Source organism: Sycon ciliatum, chromosome 12 (genome assembly GCF_964019385.1).
Source record: "Sycon ciliatum chromosome 12, ocSycCili1.1, whole genome shotgun sequence".
In the NCBI taxonomy this organism is placed as follows: domain Eukaryota; kingdom Metazoa; phylum Porifera; class Calcarea; order Leucosolenida; family Sycettidae; genus Sycon; species Sycon ciliatum.
The window spans coordinates 24,072,832-24,095,459 of NC_088654.1; the positions used below are offsets into that span (position 1 = coordinate 24,072,832).

The 22,628-nt window shown below is 46.9% G+C and overlaps 2 protein-coding genes across 2 annotated transcripts in view; one reads left to right on the plus strand and one right to left on the minus strand.

The window, feature by feature from the left end:
• Positions 1-1,307: 1,307 nt before the first annotated feature.
• LOC135828836 (uncharacterized) lies at positions 1,308-8,611 on the minus strand. Its single transcript, XM_065341269.1, has 5 exons — positions 7,487-8,611; positions 6,993-7,079; positions 6,114-6,230; positions 3,837-3,908; positions 1,308-2,750 (listed from the first exon to the last, which is right to left on the minus strand). The coding sequence occupies exons 1-5, from the start codon at positions 7,512-7,514 to the stop codon at positions 2,536-2,538; spliced, it is 519 nt and encodes a 172-aa protein (XP_065197341.1). The 5' UTR covers positions 7,515-8,611; the 3' UTR covers positions 1,308-2,535.
• Positions 8,612-9,096: 485 nt separating this feature from the next.
• The window catches only part of LOC135828818 (uncharacterized), a 29,765-nt gene continuing 16,233 nt past the window's right edge, over positions 9,097-22,628 (plus strand). The window contains exon 1 of the mRNA XM_065341247.1: positions 9,097-9,161. Coding sequence (XP_065197319.1) covers positions 9,147-9,161 — 15 coding nt within the window. The 5' untranslated portion in view covers positions 9,097-9,146. The remainder of the gene's footprint in view (positions 9,162-22,628) is intronic.

Below are 22,628 nucleotides of genomic sequence, written 5' to 3' on the forward strand. Positions count from 1 at the left end.
GGCTGGAGTGGATCAAGATGTACTGTAGCCGTGTACATGTACATCGGGTTTCTACTGCTCCCTGCTCACAACAAGCAGGATCACTTAAAAAAATCATACCTGTGTTACAAAGCAGGCCATAGACAGTCCACTCCTGCAATCCCTCTGCATTCCGTTCTCAACCAGCTTCATACACTAGCAGCTGCTGCTGCCTTGCTGCACCGCCAGCCATTATCTCGTCTGTAGCTCCTAAGTACCAGTATGTACATGTACGAGGAGTCGTCTGAGTCTTATCCTGTGGTGTCTTGCGACTTGAGTAACCGTACTCCTCGCATTGCCTGCTGCTGGTGGGCCTGTGTGTATCACGATGTGCTCAGTATGCGTTACATCTGTCCAGGCTACCGGTATAATATGCCCTCAAAGCCAGCACAGTCATGCACATGAGCGGGTGAGATTTTCAGTGTACAGTAAAACCTGTAAGTAAAGACCACCGTGACTAGCAACCAGCCTGGTACTAAAGACCACCGTGACTAGCGGCCAGCCTGGTACTACAGACCACTTCGCCAGGCACGGACGGTCTCACATTCATATAATGGTTGTGCGGTGCAAACCTCTAACTAAGGACCACCGTGACTAGCGACCAGCCTGGTACTAAAGACCACTTCGCCAGGCACGGACGATCTCACATTCATAATTATGTGGTTGTGCAGTGCAAACCTCTAACTAAAGACCACCTGCCACTAAAGACCGCTTTCTCTGGCCCCAAGGGCCAAGGGGTGGTCGTTAGTCACAGGTTTTACTGTACTCCTCTTGGCATAATTATGGCTGGAGTCCGGTTGGGTTGGGTTCTAACCAACTAACTTGGTGCAATGCAAAGCCTAGCATTTTGCCGTGGTATACCTGTCCTGATTTTGTAAAACCTGGTCAGATTTCTAACTTCCTGTTCTTGGACTTTTCCGCCTTCGACTGTACCAAGAGACGAGAATTGCACGGATCACACAATGCAGGATGTACATGTACACTTGTATGATTCATATCTCTCTTATCCGGACCTCGATCTACCGGGCACCCTAGCCCTAGGCCCTGTGCTAGTGTGGGTAATTTTAATTCCATGACATTGCGGATCAATTTTAGTGGGAATATCGCTACATGTATCAACCACTCTATGCGCGGGACCCCGTTATGGTGCCAGTACTACAGTTCCTATTATTAAAATAGCAGTCGAGCAGAAGTCTGCATGCAGTTGTGCAAGCAAACAGGCACAAAGCATGCCCCGGCATCTCCACCCTGAACGCACACAGCGAGCTCAACCGACACTATAATACATGTAAATTGACTGTGTAACGCTTTGATCAATCTGCTACGACGCAGCGTTATGTGGATTACGGCACTTGAATATGAGCCAGTATCATGAGTATTGCTTACAAAGAGAGTTGTTTAGAATTCTACGCTATAATTAAAACAAACAAGATTACAGTCAGATCTCGCATAACCGCACTCATCCGTTTCCCACAAAATATCCGGATAGGCGAGGGAACCGGATTATCGAACTCACAATGTCATACTGCATGCATGCATGGCATATGCTGTAAGTCGGTAGCCAACGATTTTCTTCCGGATTGCGGGGGATCCGGATAAAAGAGGACCGGATAAGCGAGGTCTGACAAGCTAGACATTGTGCACACGCACCTCTCTCTTTTGCAGATTCCACACAAAACGTTCAAAAGCAACATTGCATGATGGTACGTAGTAGATACAAATCAAGGCGAACACACACCAAAACGTCGCTGCAATAGCTGTTCAGTAGAGACGGAGCCGTTAGCGTGATTTGCCGTGCTGCATTGGCTCACACAGCACGCAGGCCGACGAATAGTACACAGACACTTGTAGCCAGGGATGTGAAATCGAGCTTTCACTTCCAAGAACAGCAGCGTGGCTTGTTGACTTCCAAGAACTGCATTATGGCTTGTTGAGGCATGTGCAGAGCATACCAAGGGTTACCATGGTTACTGCACAGTGACACGGCTAGTCGCACCCTTTCCAAATAATTCCATGACATTGCGGATCAAGGTCAATACGGACGCATGTCTGCACTGGTCCACGTCAATACGAACATATACATGTATGTGCACTGGTCTAGGTCAATACGGATGCATGCTTGCACTGGTCTAGGTCAATACAGATGCATGCTTGCACTGGTCTAGGTCAATACGGATGCATGCTTGCACTGGTCTAGGTCAATACGGATGCATGCTTGCACTGGTCTAGGTCAATACGGATGCATGCTTGCACTGGTCTAGGTCAATACGGACGCATGCTTGCACTGGTCTAGGTCAATACGGATGCATGCTTGCACTGGTCTAGGTCAATACGGATGCATGCTTGCACCGGTCTAGGTCAATACGGATGCATGCTTGCACTGGTCTAGGTCAAAACGGACGCATGCTTGCACTGGTCTAGGTCAATACGGATGCATGCTTGCACTGGTCTAGGTCAATACGGATGCATGCTTGCACTGGTCAGCAATAACATGCTTGCACTGAGTCTGGCTGGCAATCACTTCCCTCCTGCTGCAGATGCTTTAGCCTTTCCTTTCACCTTTGCCGTCGGTGCGGGTGATGATGCACCGGTGATGGTCTTTGATCGCCGTCGTAGCTTACTCCATCCAGCACCACCCATGCTGGTAGTGCTACTGGCTTGTGAGGCGCTGCGTCGACCACTGGCCTGTGATTCGGTGTGGCTGCTGGTGCTAGCCTGCCGATCCGTTTCCACTGTACAACATGTGTGTGTGTGTTGGGAAAGACACAGTTACACACACACACACACACACACACACACACTGTACTGTACTTGTTGCTCACTGCCAAAACTGGTCACGTGAGTCTCCCCGGGAGAGGGGAGAGAGACTCAAAAGGAATCTTGGAAAGATGACTCAATTGGTTATTGAACCGCCCAACGGCCGACACCCCCTGAAATCCCCAAAACTCTGGGTGGACTTGAAAATGATCCCACTTATGAGCTCACCACACCTCAGTAAGTGGGTGAGGACAAGGTGCAGAAAAAGGATTGACGGCATCAGGGTATCCGTCCCGGGATCCAACTGCAGTTACCCCTGCCCCCAGTGAAGGTAATACTTGCTACTAGTGTGAGTGGCTAAATCAGAGTGGATCTGATAAAAGCTTCAATAGCACCATTGATTACACAAGAGTTAATCTGGCCAGAAGTCCATGGTTAACAGGTATGTATACTTCAAATAGAAAGTATATGAACCCTGGAACCAACAAAGGTGGTGGGTACAACATTACACCTTCAAGCAGCCGAGCCTGTTGGCAACAGACCCAACACAATCAGGCATAAGTGTACCTACCAACCAAACTAGCTGGCACGCACACACACACACACACACACACACACACACACACACACACACACACACACACACACACACACACACGGCATATGAGGAAGAGCACACGCACGCACGCACATGCATACACGTGCACACACACACACACACACACACACACACACACACACACACACACACGGCATATGAGGAAGAGCACACGCACGCACATGCATACACGTGCACACACACACACACACACACACACTAGAAGCTATCCAACACAACAAACAGGATCGGCGATGCACCTGCGACTTATTACGTTGTACAGAGGGGACAGCAATGTATGCACACATACTGAGTGATGCGTGTGTGCATACATTGACCTTGCTCCAAAGCACGACTGAAACGAACAGCCCGGGGACGAGACCCGCATGTTCCAGTTGTCGGCCCCTTGTCTACATGGATACATGCTAGAAACCGGATAATACAAACACACACACATACTCACAGAGAAAACCGGGGAACAACTCCTGAGGCTCCGTAAGCAGCACTTTGTACTTCTTGTTGCCGTCTTCATCCTCTGAAACACGCACGCACACACAGACACACACACACACACAAATACACACACATATACATACACACACAAACACAATTAATGCAGAGAACGCTAGACAAAGGCAGTCCATGAATTGGAACAAAAAAAAATTCGTACGATATTTCACTTAGACGGTCTAGCCCTGACAGCATCACCTTCAATGCCAGAAAACGTTCCGCTTTGGACCAGCAGCTCCTTAGCAATACGTCACAGACCAGCCAAAGTTGCCTTCCGGCACCCCTGTCGAGATGCGTATGAAAACAAGATAGTATCGTCGTCATGCTGGGGAAAGGTGGTGAATGGCGTTGCAAACTCGAGCGCCGTTTTGAGGAGCTGGTCTGAGATCGATGGATAGATACGATTATGCATGCCAAACAATCCTTATTATTCACAGGTGACAAGGTATGGGCCAAGACGGACAGAGAAGGTTTATTTGACGTCACAATGGGGAGTCATGATAACGCGGAAGTGTGCCAATTGGTAGGAGCGTTCCTGCTGAAGCGTCTAGCAGATATGTTCAGCACCGCCAGCCTAGGCCTATACCGCTACGATGGCCTTGCAGTATTCAAGAACATGACGGGACACGAGGCAGACTCCATCCGCAAAGCTGTCACGAAGCTGTTCGAAGACTCCGGCTTGAGAATCGCGATCAGTTCAAACCAGGGAACTGTCAACTTCCTTGACGTTACCTTCAACCTTGCATATGGCCGCTACGAGCTGTATGGAAAACCGAACGACGCACCGAGATACATAAACACCGAGTGGAACCACCCGCCGACAACCATACCGAAATTACCGGCGCTGATTAACAAGCGATTGTCAAGTATTTCGAGCGACCAAGAGGTCTTCAACAACGCTCCACCGGCCTACAAGGAAGCATCAGTGGATTCCCAGCCGTACTAACATTCGACAATGGCGGCCAGGCAAAGAAGTGCCAAGACAGGAAGAGAAACAGAACCTGGTATAACCCGTCATTCAGCAAATCCGTGTCTACCAGTATCGGCAAGCGGTTCCTGAAGCAAGTCCGAAAACACTTCCCAGCATTGTCACCTCTTCGTAAAATCTTCAACAAAAACACGGTCAAGGTCAGCTACTCTTGCATGGCCAATATGTCCTGCCTAATCAAGGGGGACAACCAGACAGTGCTGGCCCCGGCCGACGTGCGGAAACCGGCAGAGGAATGCAACTGCCAGGCTAAACCCTCTTGCCCTCTGGATGGCCGATGTTTGCGAGAGTGGGTGGTCTACCAAGTGGCGGTCACGACTCGAAGCTCACCAGGGGAGAGGCGTTACTTCGGGCTTTGCGAGACACCGTTCAAAATGCGCTATGGCAACCATCTTACGACTACGAGGTACGAAAGTACCGCACGAACACGGCTGTCAAGCCTCAATTCACCTATGGGCACTTCAGGACCAGGGTGAGGAGTACGACATTAGGTAGACCATCGTGGACAGGGCAAAGACATACAGCAACATCACAACAAGGTGCGGCCTGTGTTTAGCAGAAAAGGTAAAGATCATACGCGCTGACCCAGCCACGCTCCTAAACAAAAAATCAGCTATGGCACTGGTGTGACTTAGGCACCTGCCTGCCATCACCAGGGCCTGCCATCACCAGGGCCTGCCATCACCAGATCACCAGGGCCTGCCATCACCAGGGCCTGCCTGACTGCACTGTAACTTGACTGTCACCTCTCCTTCTCTCTCTTCTTTTCACCTCCCGTGTAAAAACTGACACCCGGATTCGCAGCGTGTCTCACCAACTTGAATGCCACAGTAATGTCGCGCTACCTTTGCACACGTTGTTACCTTTGCACGCTTTGCTTCCTACCTGGGTATAAATTTGTAGCCAGATGATGTACAGGTTATCAGTTGTCTGAGGATTGCCTTAGCTTTTGCTATGTGCATGAAATGCAGCGTTACAACAATGACCTAGCCAGTTGTCTCTGTTCTCTTCTGCGTTCGTGCATTCAGTAAGTATGTGTGTCAGGCTGCGTTTGTGCATTCAGTAAGTATGTGTGTTCTGCGTATGTGCATTCAGTAAGTATGTGTGTTCTGCGTTTGTGCATTCAGTAAGTATGTATGTTCTGCGTTTTGGGCAATTGCTAATTACAGCCAGTACTCGGTCCCAACCTGCCCGGATTACGGTTGGGATTTATTCACTGAGTATAAAAGCTACAGTTCTTACTGAGAATGGCGCAGAGAATGTACTTGGCGTTGTTCTGTAGGTACTTGCATGCCTCGTCTTGCCTGTAATCAGGAAGGTGTATGATCTTTCCCTGTGTATCCACCAGGTCCAGCACAACTGCACAGAACAGTAAGAAGAGGAAACTGTATGTGCAAGCATGCACAGCAGTAAGCGGCTACACCATCAAACATACTATGTGAAGTACGGGAGCAAAACTCATCACCGTGGTAACTTGTAAGTGAATGCACACGTTCACATACTTATTCTCACACATTTATATATAGTGACGTGTTTGCACAAAACCTTTAAGTTACAGTTCGTCTTGTGCACTGACAGAGATGGGAACAGACACAATACAGAGAAACAAGGGGAACGGGTAGGAGGAGACAAGAGAGAAGGACAGACATTCACACAGATAGGGATACAGAGAAAGACGACATGCACTCTTGCTGTCTCCAGTATCTACATTCCGTGGACAAGGAATTTCCACCCAAGAGTCTAACGCAGCGGCACATTTCAATTTCAATTTCTGTAATTTCACAAATTTTCGGTGTACTTTTGTTTTCGGTACATTCGGTGCAGCTGTTTCATACCTAAAATTGTAATACACCGCACAAACACTAACACACATAATACAATAGGGAACTGCTTCTCTGCACCGAAAATTTCTGTTCACCTAACCTGGCCTTTTGCCCTTATACCGAAAAAATTGAGCACCGAGAATTTCTGAAATTCGAGTACAATCAAGTCATAATGCCTGATCCAAAAACCCATCAGAGGGCTGCAGATGTGGCATGAACCTTCGGCGCTGCTTTTGGGTCACGTGTTGTATTTCTTTGTACATGACTGTACTTGGTAACATCAGCATGTTGAACTTACTCTCTTCTCGGCAACCACAAGTGGCATTGAGGTACGGCAGAATGCGGCTGATCCGGCATTTCAGATTTAGATGTATCATCTTCGCGTCTGCAGGCACATAGTGTATGTACACGCACGAACGCACAAACAAACACACACACACACACATAAACGGTCAGGTGAACAACTCAACGGGGCCCTGTTTTTCCAAACTCTGTTGTTAGGACTGCGTGGTATTGGCGGGCAGAGCTGTAATTATTGTACTTACAAGTGATACCTCTGCGCATGCTCCTATGTATCGACAATATTATTGTCATAAGCTCAGGAAATAGCCTAGGCATGGTGCAGGTGTGTCTAGTATTAGTATTTATTCAACATTTCCTGTCTCGTCAAACCACTGCTAATGACAAATGAATGTGACATGAATATATACATGGGTGTTTCAGACACCCGGTCACCTTATCCAAGTATGCATGCAGTTCCCCTTGCTTCAGGATTTACTGTGCGTCCCTCACCTGCGTAGTAGACTTTGGCTACTGCCATGTCGTCAGAGACCGCTTTGCAGTGTTGATACACACACACACACACACACACACACACACACACACACACACACACACACACACACACACACACAGTGACACACACACACACACACACACACACACACACACACACACACACACACACAGTGACACACACAGTGACACACACACACACACACACACACACACACACACACACACACACACACACACACACACACACGTCGGCACAGTCTAAGGGATTGGTCCACGGCGATGATGCCGGAGGCCGGCGCCGAGCGATGACGGGATTGGCAGCTTCAGCCACCTGGCCGAATATCAGTTCAACAGTGGATTAGTCACCAGTACGTCTGTCTACCCGCACAGTACAACTGTATCCCATGTACTCACAGCCAGCAAGTCATGTAATCAGATGAGTGTATACACAGGCAGAGACAGTGTTTTCTCTCAGTTTCTGCTACTGTAGCGAGCATCCAGCAGCTCAGGGTAGCGTCGTCGCCAGTGATCACCTAACTGATAGATATTCCACTGATCAGTCTACTGTATACCATACTAGCAGTAAGTAGTGCTCCGTGCTCGACTGCTCGTACTGCTGGCCACAATGACTTGCAGTTGGACAGCCGGACTGTTTTCAGTACCGAGTAACCAGTACAGCTTGCGGACACAAGTAACGCTAGTTCTCAGCAACACCACTCGCTGCCACTAACCACTAGGGAATCTGGGGCTAAACCGTCACGGGTGCACGGTTTCTTCACACACTGGTCAGGCTGCAAGGATAGAACTGCAACAAAACGCTGACTGCCAGATCACGGCATGCACCTCGAGACTGGAGTACAATCATGTACCAATGTCTGTCTGCAGTGTGAGTGTCGATCGACTTGCGAGGCACGACAGACAGTCGATCGATAACTGACTGGTGACGGTCTCCTCAGAGCAGATGGATTCCCAGTCACCTGCAAGCGATCCTCCCTGAATGAGATATCTGCTCACTTCTGTCTTGTAGCGTTGCTATTCCCCAAACGGGCCAAAGTCGGAAGCCTGGCAAGATGTACGAACTCAAATGATCGAAAAGCGACATAGCCGATCCCCACGCCAGTGCAGTGGTTAGGTTAGGTTACAAACAAAATTGTAGGAATTAATAATTATTTGACTGGCCTGGAACTGCACGGGTACCCGGGTACAGACTGTGCATGGCTAGTGTGGGGGGACTGGGCCATGGGACAGACTGTCAGTGGAAGTATCATCACCACATCACTATCATTATCAACCATGACAACAACTACATAATTATGCGAACTACCGGTATCCTGGCTTCGTGGCAACGACGTAGTCGTTACGTGCGCGCGCCATGACCACTGCCGGCATGCACTGGCACTTTATCAGTATGAATGTAGGAAGGCTACAAAAAATAGTTTGTGTGTTTCTGAACATTCAAGCGATGCCAACGCGAATCCCGCGAATTATTATTATTATTATTATGTCTTTCGAAAACGGAAAAAATCGACAGGGCATTATGCATGCGCACAGATCGAGTAAAGAAGTAGTTTTCTTCACGTATCACCGTTACGGCGTTAGTAATATACTAATAAAGTAGATCTACTGAGTCTGTGCACAAGTCAATGATTGTCATATGAACGAATCGAAGGTTGGCTCGTCTCTTGCTTTGGAGTCATGGCATGCAAAGAGAACGCTGACGGTATATCATCAGCTCTTTCCCAGACTGGATGCGATGAGAGAAGTGCTAGCGAGGACGGTTGCACGGAGGCTACTTGCTCCGAAACCACTGCTTGCATCGCCGAAGCAAGCAACACAGTTCCCGAGGCAGTGTCCAGACTGAAAAGTCTGTTAGTTGAGGAGTATGTCGGCGCAACCGTGGACATGGGAGAAGGCATGGTGGAGGAAGGGATGAATGAACCAAGCGTTTCAGATGTGCAGGTAAAACTGATCATTTTGTCTAGGCCAGAGCTTCGGCAGGAGTTCGCCGATGCGAGTTTCGATTCAACAGGGGACATGTGGCGCGTAGAACACGTTTTCACAAAGGCAGCCGATAGTTTGGAGAACATCTCCATTGAAAGTCTCTTCCATCTGGACAATGAGCAGATGCTGGAGTTCTCCAGCGGTGGTCGAACGTATCGCATATTGGCTGTTGCCAGCGCGGGCTGTGGCAAGACGTTCGTGTTTACAAGAGCGGCGCCATTGAAATGGGCGCGGAATGAAATGTGGACATCGTTTGACCTGGTGATAGCGCGGAAGCTACGGAACGAGGAGGTGAGAAAGGCAAAGAACATATGCGCTCTGCTTGGTGTTGAGGAGCGGGGAGAGTTTACGAGCGAGGAGCGCAAAAGTATCGATGACTTTGTACGCCGGCAAGCTCATCGAGTATGTATTGTGCTCGATGGGCTTGACGAGATCCTCTTTAGTGACTGCAGTGGCTTTGTACAGGAAATCATTAAGGGGTCAAGTGTGAAGGGACTGCGTCTGGTGGTGACGTCGCGGCCGTGTGTAGAACTACTGAGCCTGAGTGACAGAAAGCAGTTTGACCGGCGTGTGGAACTTGTCGGTTTTCGGCAAGAAGATGTTGAAGAGTACATTGGCAAGGTGCTGAGGTCAGTGGACGAGGCATCCTTACTGGTGAAGGAAGTACGGGAAGATCAACACCTTGCTAGTATGATGGCCACGCCATTCCTAGCCATGCAGACGTGCAAGATGTTCCACTGCCGCAATGGCATGCTGCCAAAATGCCTGTCGGACATATTTGACATGATGATCATCCAAGTTGCCGAGCGCAATACTGGTGAGTCGTACAAGAGTTGGAATGAGATTTCTCCAGCCGTCCAAGCCCTAATCCTAGATCTTGGGAAATTTGCTTTCAGCATGCTGGTTAAACAGCGACTAATTTTCACCAATGCTGATTTGCAGATGCGATCGATCACCAGGGAAGCTAAAGCTCTCGGCCTTCTCGTGCTAGCCGACAATAGCGGTCGCGACGACGGCAGACTGTGGATGTTCAGCCATTTGACGTTACAAGAATCGCTGGCGGCTCGCTACGTGGCTGTGAAGAAGGCAACAACACCGGCACGCGTTGTCCATTTGGTGGAGTTGCTGGGCCCAGAAAGCGAGCACTTGCGGACTTTCTGGATGCTGTTGACAGCCCAGTTAAACAAGGAGAATGCTGACTGTTTGATCAACGGTCTTCTAACGCGGCGAAAGTCCTCTGATGGACAAGGAGCGGCTGTGAACGACGAGGACAAGGATTGGGATGACCAACATGATGCAACAGCGGCAGCACGTGATGTCTTCCCACTGGATATGCTGGAATCGCTGAGTGCAGGTTTGGACGACTACGAGGGCCGCCGTCTTGCAGAAGAGCTTCTATCCGACAGCCTGAACGGAAGAAGCAGTGTGCGTTACGTGGAGAACCGTAGCAAGTACGGCAGACCCGATAGCGGTGAACAGTTCTTGAGAGTGACGTTGCTGACGTGGGTGGAGCGCTGCCCTGATGCAACGTACGATACACTGGTTGATGCTCTGCGATGCATGGGCAAACACGTCCTTGCACAGTCTCTACATACTCCTACGCGCGGTGGTAATCCAACACCAGTGAAGAGTCCATTCCACAAGGAAATCAATCCTGACTCAACCGGTAACTTAGTGCTAGCAGTGCTCAGCTATGCCGAGCGTTGCCGTCACCATGACGATGACCGTCAACCCATGTCTAGCCTAGTCGCCGCATTTCAGTGCATGAGGGTAACTATATCTGGCTGTGCCCATCCGGCCGTTATCCGTGCTTATGATGTCGCCGTCGATGTGCACTACACCAGTGTGAGGAATTTGGAGGTTCGTGAATGGAGGCATGTTGGTACTCGTTTGCCATTTCCAGTATCACTGCTGAAGTGTCAGAGTATCACACATCTACACATTTTGCGCTGTACCTATCATTGGCAGCAGATCCTGGCAGTTGTGAAATCATCACACATGCATCTGGAGGTAATCCGTCTGCAGGATTGTCATCTCACTGACACCAGTATGCCCTCACACCCAGCCAGTGCACAACCGTTGCATGCTGAACACAGTGGAACAGCTACAACGCCTGGCCATGGCGATCGCATCCCTGCGGTGCTCCTGGCTGAGGCGCTTGTCGATAGTCGTTGCCTCAAATGGTTCAATCTTTTCCGCTGCATAGGCATCGGTGGGCATGGTTCTCATGCTATCTGCAAGGCCTTGCGTCACTCGACACATTTATCATCCTTGCAACTCTACACGTACAAGTCAGGGCACCTTTCGTGCATCGATGTTTTGGCGGAAAATCTGCGTAGTGCATGGCCTGAGATAGTGCATCTTGCAGTCAATTTTGGTGGAGGCTCGGAGGAGCTGGAGGCGCTATCCGACTCCGCCGTCTCTGCATTCTTGCATGCCGTCAACGCACACACATCACTCCAGGGACTTGTGATGCATGCCAGTGAACAGCAGCACCGTACGGATGCCTACCAACGTCTCCTGAGCAAGGACTCTTACAGATCTACCTTACGGTTTGCCGGAGGGATTTGTTTGTCCCAGTAACATTCAAACGGAGTTGTGAAATTTACGATTGTCCGTTCCATGCCTGGACTGTGTGCACTCAAAGTGCGCCTCTGCATTCTTGCATGCTGTCAACGTGTGCACCTCATGCACTACGGTGAAATGTGATTAGCGACAATCCATGTTAATGCCGTACGGTCGGTATACGGATGCCTTGCAACATCTTCTCAGCAGGAACTCTTACCGGTCTCGATAGTTAAACTGGATTGTCAGAAGTAGTTTCGCATTCTCTCCGTGTTCCACTGCAACAGTACTCACAGTAACAACTAGCACAATATTTATTTGGACGTTTAATAACTTGAGCCTTGAAAACGTTTACCGGTAAAATCCAAACAAGTTGAGAAATTTACATTTCCCCGTTCCATACCTGGACTGTTTGCTCCCAAAGATAGCGCCATATCCTGAGCTGTGGTGGCCAGCCCAAGATTTTATTGTTTTCTCTTAGTTCATTGCAGTAACCCACCCTGGTAGTACATATAATTATATATGTCGGCATTATTTGTACTATCTTTCATAGCCTCATTCCAGTCCGGAGCTTTGTCAAAGGTGCGTGTATTGTGATATAGTGAGGAAGGAGAGAGAGAGAGAGAGAGAGAGAGAGAGAGAGAGAGAGAGAGAGAGAGAGAGAGAGAGAGAGAGAGAGAGAGAGAGAGAGAGAGAGAGAGAGAGAGAGAGAGAGAGAGAGAGAGAGAGAGAGAGAGAGAGAGAGACAGACAGACAGACAGACAGACAGACAGAGACCACTTGCTTGTGGGCCCTGACTCTGCCGGGTATGTTCACGTACAAGAAAGCCCATACCAGGGAGTCGTAAAATACCGCGGCATTTACGACCGACCCGCTGGTCCATGCATAGTGTGCATTAGTGGTGCGGCTACCGGATGCGTAGCCGTGATTTCTACGATGGTGCTGGTTTAGGGTGCATGCGAGCTACATGAAATTCCATACCAGGGAGTCGTAAAATACGGCGGGTTTTATGACTCGCTGGTCCATAAATAGCGTGCATTAGTGGTGCGGCTAACCGAATACGTAGACGGGATTTCTACGATGGTGCTGGCTCAGGGTGCATGCGAGATACATGAAAGTCCATACCAGGGATTCTTAATTAAAGGGGAAGTATACCCTAAAATCAAATTTTCACCAGTTGTAGTCTTCTGGGTGCTGAGTCGAATGGTCTTGGTCCGAGGATCTAGCTAGGAAGCTGCGACGCTCCCTTCTTACTTGAATCCCAATCGAACTCGCGCACTTCCACCGAAACTGGGTGACTGCGCCCAACTAGATGGGGATTTGTATGCAAAATCTCACTAAAAGTGCTATGTCGTTCTTATAAAAGCACGGATGACCGCGATTGGCCCATATGTTGTAGCAAGAGTAGATAAACAAGAGTGTGCAACTCCGGATCTCTCCTGCACAATCTGCAGATACCCCGCGCCCAAGGCGGAATTTTTTGTTTACGTCACCTTTTTTCAGAGAAACGCGGATTTTGCCGCAGAGCAGTGTGAGAGCACGTGCTGGGCACCGACCTTGTAGTGTAAAGCCCAGCCAAGTGCACGAGGGAAAACTCTCCAAAAGGCTCGCAGCGCGTGCGTCGTCGAAAAGATTACGTCAACAAAAAATTCCGCCGTGGGCCAACCCATCCGCGAGTTGCACACTCTTGTTTAGGCCATGGTAAAAAAATTAATATCTTTGATTCTCAAGTACGCGCGCATCGATTTTTGGTGGCGCACCGACGATTTTTTTTATTTCTATGCATGCATATGCGTGCATGAAAACGGTCAATGCGAAAGGCATGAATCCGGGAGTAGTAAAATACCGGTATTTTTCTACTCCCTGGCCTGAATAATAAAATAATTATAAATTAATTATGAATCTGTGACGTACACATGTGTGACCCTATCTTTGGAAATAAAAAAATTGTGGGAATTAAAATAAAAAATCGCTCGCTCGCACCGATTTTCACAGGCTCATGACCTGAGAATCAACTTTATTTTTTACCATGGCCTTATCTACTCTTGGTTGTAGTCTTTTGGACGCTGAGTCGACTGGTTTTGGTCCGAAAAGGCTGCGATGCAGCGTTCCTCCTTTATTCCCAATCGAACATGGTTGAACAAGCGGTCACGTGCTCCTGGGTGCCCAAATCACCTGCAGGTCACCACGCCAGCAGGCGACAACTTCAGGGCTCACGGTTGGGATGCCAAAACTCGATTACGTGGGAGGACATCTTGAAATCTGATCACCATAGAAATTATAGCAATAAAAACTGCTTTAGGCCAAACTAAAGAAGGTGTGTGGTTCGACTAACATGGACATTTTTTTTACGGGCGGGCGGGCGGATTTTTTTTTTTAATATATTTTTTAGTACATGTAAATACACTGTATACGCGTATCGAGTAGACTCTACTACCAGCACAAGGCAGCAGTCGTACCACTCACTGCACTGCACTGCAGTACAACTACAACTAAGTACAAGTCAAGTCCAAAAGGAGCCGCCTGCGTCCGCAGACTCACGCCGCACAGCACGTAGACGTGGACGTGTTCAGTCCACGTACGTCAGTCACACGACAGCCCGCCGAAAAAAAGTTACGGTCGGGCTGAAATTGTACGGTCGGTCGGGTGAGTCGAACCACACACCTTCTTTAGTTTGGCCTTATGGCTGTTTTCTAAAAAAGGTTATTGTGTTCTAGTCCATGGACCCCGTCTAAAAAGTAAGAAATTAACGAAATGTGATAGCTGAAAATTAAAATTTCACACAAAACCTCACAATAATCACAACACTTGAAATGCTGCTTTCAACTTTAACTTGTACTGCACCAACAATTGGCAACATGCATGCATAGGAAAGAGGATCACGAGGGGAAAAGGTCTTCTACATGTAGCTTTTAATTCTGTGTGTGATTATTGTGAGGTTTTGTGTGAAATTTTAATTTTCAGCTATCACATTTCGTTAATTTCTTACTTTTTAGACGGGGTCCATGGACTAGAACACAATAACCTTTTTTAGAAAACAGCCATAAAGCAGTTTTTATTGCTATAATTTCTTTTGTTTTTTCTGTCACCAATCAATGGAATGCCCTATATCAATATGTAAATGATGGCCTTCACATCATATCAATACCGTATTATACGCATTGATGGCACTAGCATGTTCTTCTGCGGGGAAACATGTGAGTAGTGGTGGACCGTGGTGATATTTTATACGGAGGTCATTCTGTGCATGTTGCTGTAGCAGAATTTCATGACTCTGTCATAAAATTGTCTTGCTTTTCAGATATTTCAGATATATTTGAGAAATGTAACCAGGTGCGTGTCGCAGATGTTTTCGTTCATTCTGTGTTTATAATGGTTTATAATCATGGGTTATCGTGATAAGGTCATCCTGCATCATATTGCACTGAAATCGTAACCCTGTTCATGCCGATACAACTTTTGGAGGTAGTTCAATGACTGCAAACTGTTAGTCCACGATTTTCTAAAACAACACAGCAAAGGAGGAACAATAAACATGTATTAAAATGTAAACAAATACATTGTCGAGTCGGACACCTCGTTCCAACAACTACACTGATCCTGAGGATAAAAGGGGCAAGGCTATGGTTGGAGGTACTGAGAAATAAACAAGGCACTCCATAATAATAAAATCTTACACATCTTTTGGTGAGTATGAATGATATCCAGTCGAACCTCGTTAGGACGAACACCAAGGGACCGATGGTATTTATTCTGTGAGTTTGTCTTAACCTATTTTATAACCAGTGAATACAATTATTTCTCCAATAGACATACGAATAGATTTCTTCTACAGCGAAAGATTCTAAGCCACACCAACTCATTGACTCGTCTCGTATGAAACAAATGAGTCACAAGAGAGGTTCTGCAAAACGAAAATGCGTACAAACTTTCGTTCCACGTCATGAAGTGCGAAACTTCGCGGGAGCTTTCGCAACTTTGGACGCGAAACTTGCAGTCGTACACACTTTCGTAATATCGGGTCATGGCGTACGGGCACTTGGCCCGCGCAAACTACGAAAATGTGCAGAACGCAAAGTTCGTGCAAAAATTTGTACACACTTTCGCAAGGACTGTCGCGAAACTTCGTTCGAATTTTCGTTTTGCAGAACCTCTCTACTGAACCTTTCTTTAGCAACATGACGGCAACTGAAACAGCAACAGAGAAAGTACGATACATGTAAAGCAGATTCTTGCAGGTACTACAAACAGTTTGCAGATCGTAATTCTTGGTTTGGCGGAAACTTTATTTGGGGCAGTGCAATCTCGGCGGAACTCACAAAATAATAAATCAAACAGCCCAGACTCCAATCATACAAGTACGAGATCTTGAGGAGACGAGACTGCACCCTTTGACTTGTTTCGTATGAAGCAAACAAGTTTACTGAACCTCTCCACAATGGAGATTTTCCCTGATATGCGAATTTATTTTGCAAACTCGGTCAATGGGTCCTTGAACCTTTCCCTCCAGATTGGGAACTGCCAACGATAGTATGCCATTAACCAGTGCCTTACTTGTAACGTACCAATGAATATGAGTATTTCGACAACACATCTAACATAAGCCTTACCGTCAAGAAGGTGAACTCGCGTTCTTCGCACACTGTAGACAAGGACAAAGAGATAAAAATGGATCTAAATCCGAATAAAATCAGCAAACGTTTCCGTAAATGAAAGGGTGACCATAAGCAAATGAATCGAAGGTGACCGGTTTCAACTCAGGGATCACCTGTCATCGAGTATTCCGTAAAAGGAGGCCTCGGCAGCGGAAAAGCTAAAAGTGAATTTAGAAAAGAGATCCTGTCAGCTGTTCCATTATTTATTGCATTCCGCCCAAAATGAGCACACTTTTCGTAAATGAAAGAGTCAACACAAGCAAATGAATCAAAGGGAACTGGTCAACTCACCTGTCATTGAGTAATATTCCGCGAAAGGAGGTCTCAGTAGCGCAGAAACGAAATAAGCCAGAAATGAGCCAGGCCAGGAGACGAAATATCCGAAACAGCTCATACAACAAGCAGTTCCAAAGGAGGAAGTTCCTCGCGCATGCACATCCGAACACGGACTGCACTGCACACGGGTGTTTCGCAGTGGCCACTCGTCAAGATGGCGGCAAATCCGAGAGTACAAAAATTTCGACTCTGCCTATGTGCGTGGCGGATGCGAATCTCGCACGTGCATGCAAAATCTTGCCTTCTGCAGAGCTGGGAAGAGCAAGTGTGTAGCCAGTGTAGGAACGACGACCTTTTCCGAGAGAGAATGTGGCTCTTTTCATCCCAACATTTTACTCGCCACGCTCTCCCTCCCAGCTTATTGATACGAGTATGTGCTACCGAGTAGAAGTCTCCATCTTCAGAGTAGGCCAGGCAAAATCGCATGGTTGAAATACTTGCTCACTTGGTTTTTTTGGTCCTTTGAGGTGTTGATGTGATCGTTGTGTACAACTCGAAGTGACAAACTTGAGACCCTCGCGCCACAAAAAACTAAGGCGCGCCACAAAGTTTCGTTTGGCTGTTCAATGAAAGGACGTATGGAAGCAGGGATAAAAACTATCGTGGCTGCCGGCAAAACTCCTAGTAATGATTATGTAATAAACGGGGGTGTGACTTTGGTAATTCCAAGGAGAATGTACGCACGGCCATTCCACAACGAAGACGAACTACGAGCTCAAAAACACTCCGATTTTCAAACAAACGACGCAGGAACGAAGTGTTCCCGTGTGGCCTTCAAAACACCTAATTTTACTTCGATAGCGGCTGGTTCAGGGCAAATTCAGGCCCAATTCGACAGCGTCGTACCGCTCAGATTCGCCCAAAACACGAGGAAATGTACGGTAGATCCAAATGCGTACGCATTTTGCGTACGGGGACGACTGGCCAGAGTTCATGCACTGCAAACACCCGTGTGCACTGCATGCAACACATGCACAATGGCTGCCGTACACGTGCACAGCACGCGGCTACCACCCGTTGGTAGATCTAATACCGAGCACCTTACGTAGAGACTTACGTAGCCTAAGTGAAATACCGAGCACCTTACGTAGAAACTTACGTAGCATAGCGGTGTCGTTTTTCTTGCCATGTGAACACATTAGGGAGGTTCTGCTATACGTGAAACGTAGAGAAATCACGTAGAGAGCAGGTGTCTGGGTTAGAGTCTACGGCTTCGCGTGTTTTGGCTCCAGATTTCTACGCGGAGATGGGGTTCTCTACGTTGTGGCACACGCAGAGAAAATGCGTACGGATTTGCTGGGTATCGATCAACTGCATGCAGAAAACTGCCAAATATGGAAGGGGAAATTCCCAGTACACATTCCACGTGACTTCTCTACGTGAAACGTAGAGCAGAACAGCATTTCTTTACGTTACGGGAACGCGAAGAAAGTTCGCGTGATTCTTTGCGTCGCGTTCCCAAAACGTAGAGCAGAACCTCCCTAATAATAGAAAAGCTGACAGGATCGCTTTTCTAAATGAGCTCGCGTGACTCGAGCTGTGCACGCCTACGCGGCGCGGAGCACAGCAAGGAGAGAGTTGCAGTGACCAGGTGACCTGGTGACTGACAAGAAGTAGCAGAACTGAGGAAGACGGAGACCGGCTGGGGACTTGCGTTTCACTTTGGTTGCCGTTCACTGTCGTTGTTATTGCTTCTTTCCGAGCGAGTGTGTTGCGAGCAGTGCTGGCCTCGTAAGCCGAAGGCTTCAGACAGTTCGTTCGCACGCTGAGTCCTGCGATGAGAAGTCGCGAGTTCTGCCGCCGAGTTTTTTTTAGTGAGAAAGGGATCGACATCTATGTCGTCCGCTGATGCACTGGCGCAGGTGAGGAGAGGTAGAGGACAAGAGCTCCTTGATGGAATGAAGCAAAGACTCACACCGTGTTCTAGTTCGTTATCTCTGTTCTCAGAGCGTTTTGTAAATGCACTTACACGAGTGAAAGAGCCGTGCCACGCTGCTGTGAGAAGTGACGATGGAGAGTTGTGAATTATTTGATTTGCCACTCTGTTTCGTTGCAAGAGGACGAATCAAATGGCTTCGCCGTTGTACTGGTCATGTATTTTCGGTTCGCCATAGCTGCTGAAGCACACAGCAGTAGAGCGCCGATGAGCGAGACAGCAAACGGTGAATAATATTTCAAGAGTTTGTCAGTCACGGAGGAAACATTGCAAAAAACGCCTTGCTGCTGCCTCGCTGGTGTAGTTTCCGCATCGTACAACGCATATGCACAGGCTTCCTTCCTTGTCGTCGCGCACGGGAGTTCGCGTGCGCCCCTGCCGACTTAGCTCACTTCAAAACAGTATAAGGTAGCACAATATTGGCCGATTTTGACAATCGATGGCTCAAAATCCTCAGTAGATACTAAGCTACAGTTTAACCGAAGCGATTTTTTTCTAGATGAAGGGATCGCTGTAGAGCATTCACGGACTTTGGGACCATATCTTTAGTTTCCCAGGGCCAAAATCAAAAATTCCTTCGGTTGAACCCCTAGTTCACATCTTGCCTGGTTCCACCCAAATTTTCAGTGTCGTACTGTCTACCTGTGCTACCTTATTTAGAAAAGCGATCCTGTCAGCTTTTCTATTATTGTGTTCACATGGCAAGAAAAACGACACCGCTATGCTACGTAAGTTTCTACGTAAGGTGCTCGGTATTTCACTTAGGCTACGTAAGTCTCTACGTAAGGTGCTCGGTATTAGATCTACCAACGGGTGGTAGCCGCGTGCTGTGCACGTGCCCGGCAGACATAGTGCATGCAGTCCGTGTTTGGATGTGCATGCGCGAGGAACTAATAATTTATAATATTATTATTACTTTCTCCTTTGGAACTGCTTCTTGTATGAGCTGTTTCGGATATTTCGTCTCCTGGCCTGGCTTATTTCGTTTCGGCGCTGCTGAGACCTCCTTTCGCGGAATATTACTCAATGACAGGTGAGTTGACCAGTTCCCTTTGATTCATTTGCTTGTGCTGACTCTTTCATTTACGAAAAGTGTGCTGATTTTGGGCGGAATGCAATAAAATAATAATGGAAAAGCTGACAGGATCTCTTTTCTAAATTTAGCTTTTCCGCTGCCGAGGCCTCCTTTTACTTTTTTTTTTTTCACAACAACTGCCAAGCCTCTTATACGGGCAAAAAAACACAATTACGAGTGCCTCCTTTTACGGAATACTCGATGACAGGTGATCTCTGAGTTGACCGGTTTCCTTCGATTCATTTGCTTATGCTCACCCTTTCATTTACGGAAACGTGTGCTGATTTTATTCGGATTTAGATCCATTTTTATCTCTTTGCCCTTGTCCACAGTGTGCGAAGAACGCGAGTTCACCTTCTTGACGATAAGGCTTATGTTAAATGTGTTGTCGAAATACTCATATTCATTGTACATTGGTACATTACAAGGCACTGGTCAGTGGCATACTATCGTTGGCAGTTCCCAATCTGGAGGGAAAGGTTCAAGGACCCATTGACCGAGTTTGCAAAATAAATTCGCATATCAGGGAAAATCTCCATTGTGGAGAGGTTCAGTAAACTTGTTTGCTTCATACGAAACAAGCCAATGGGTGCAGTCTCGTCTCGTGAAGATCTCGTACTTGTATGATTGGATTTGTTTCCTCGAGTCTGGGCTGTTTGATTTATTATTTGTGAGTACCACCGAGATTGCACTGCCCCAAATAAAGTTTCGTGCCGCCAAAGCAAGAATTACGATCTGCAATCTGTTTGTAGTACCTGCAAGAATGTGCTGTACATGTATCGTACTTTCTCTGTTGCTGTTTCAGTTGCCGTCATGTTGCTAAAGAAGCGTTCAGTAGAGAGGTTCTGCAAAACGAAAATTCGAACGAAGTTTCGCGACAGTCTTTGCGAAAGTGTGTACGAATTTTTGCACGAACGTTGCGTTCTGCACATTTTCGTAGTTTGCGCGGGCCAAGTGCACGTACGCCATGACCCGATCTCACGAAATTTCCTACCACAGTTCATTTCGTGTTCCCTGCAAGTTTCGCTTCCAAAGTTGCGAAAGTTCGTGCGAAGTTTCGCACCTCCTGATGTAGAGGGAAAGTTTGTACGCATTTTCGTTTTGCAGAACCTCTCTAGTGACTCTTTATTTTGTTTCATACGAGACGAGTCAATGAGTTGGTGTGGCTTAGAATCTTTCGCTGTAGAAGAAATCTATTCATATGTCTATTGGAGAAATAATTGTATTCACTGGTTATAAAATAGGTTAAGACAAACTCACAGAAGAAATACCATCGGTCCCTTGGTGTTCGTCCTAAAGAGGTTCGACTGGATATCATTCACACTCACCAGAAGATGTGTAAGATTTTATTATTATGGAGTGCCTTGTTTATCTCTCAGTACCTCCAACCATAGCCTTGCCCCTTTTATCCTCAGGATCAGTGTTGTTGTTGGAATGAGGTGTTGGACTCAACAATGTATTTGTTTACATTTTAATACATGTTTATTGTTCCTCCTCTGCTGTGTTGTTCTAGAAAATCGTGGACTAACAGTTTGAAGTCATTGAACTACTTCCAAAAGTTGTATCGACATCAACAGGATTACGATTTCAGTGCAATATGATGCAGGATGACCTTATCACGATAACCCATGATTATAAACCATTATAAACACAGAATCAACAAAAACATCTGCGACACGCACCTGGTTACATTTCACAAATAAATCTGATCGAGGGTGGGGAAATCTGAAATATCTGAAAGGCAAGACAATTTTATGAGTCATGAAATTCTGCTACAGCAACATGCACAGAATGACCTCTGTATAAAAAAAAAGTATCACCACGGTCCACCACTACTCACATGTTTCCCCGCAGAAGAACATTATTATTATTATTATTATTTTATTTATTTTACTAGGGTGTTTCCCACAGACCTATGGTCTTCTTACGGGAGCCCCTAGAAAGGTTAAGCATGAACGAACAAATGGGCGATATTCTGTACAAGAGCGAACAGTGGAAGGCAGCATATTCCACCGATCAGAACCTATGTAGCCAAGACGAGAAAAACCAGCTTTAGTGTGGGCATGCCGATTATGCTAGTGCCATTTTCTGCAAGAAAAGGCTTGCACATCAATGCGTATAATACGGTATTGATACGATGTGAAGGCCATCATTTACATATTGATATACAAGTTGTAGGGCATTCCATTGATATGATTGGTGACAGAAAAAACAAAAGAAATTATAGCAATAAAAACTGCTTTATGGCAGTTTTCTAAAAAAAGTTATTGTGTTCTAGTCCATGGACCCCGTCTAAAAAGTAAGAAATTAACGAAATGTGATAGCTGAAAATTCAAATTTCACACAAAACCTCACAATAATCACACACAGAATGAAAAGCTACATGAAGAAGACCTTTTAACCTCGTGATCCTCTTTCCTATGCATGCATGTTGCCAATTGTTGTTGCACTACGAGTTTAGTGTTGAAAGCAGCATTTCAAGTGTTGTGATTATTGTGAGGTTTTGTGTGAAATTTGAATTTTCAGCTATCACATTTCGTTAATTTCTTACTTTTTAGACGGGGTCCA

Bases quoted from the DNA above. Each gene is read 5' to 3' on its own strand.
- LOC135828836 (XM_065341269.1), bottom strand. From the start codon at position 7,514: ATGGCAGTAGCCAAAGTCTACTACGCAG. The intron at 7,080-7,486 runs GTGAGGGACGCA...ATGTGCCTGCAG, and splicing joins AGCCAAAGTCTACTACGCAG to ACGCGAAGATGATACATCTA. The intron at 2,751-3,836 runs GTGAGTATGTGT...CATGTTGTACAG, and splicing joins GTTGTTCCCCGGTTTTCTCT to TGGAAACGGATCGGCAGGCT.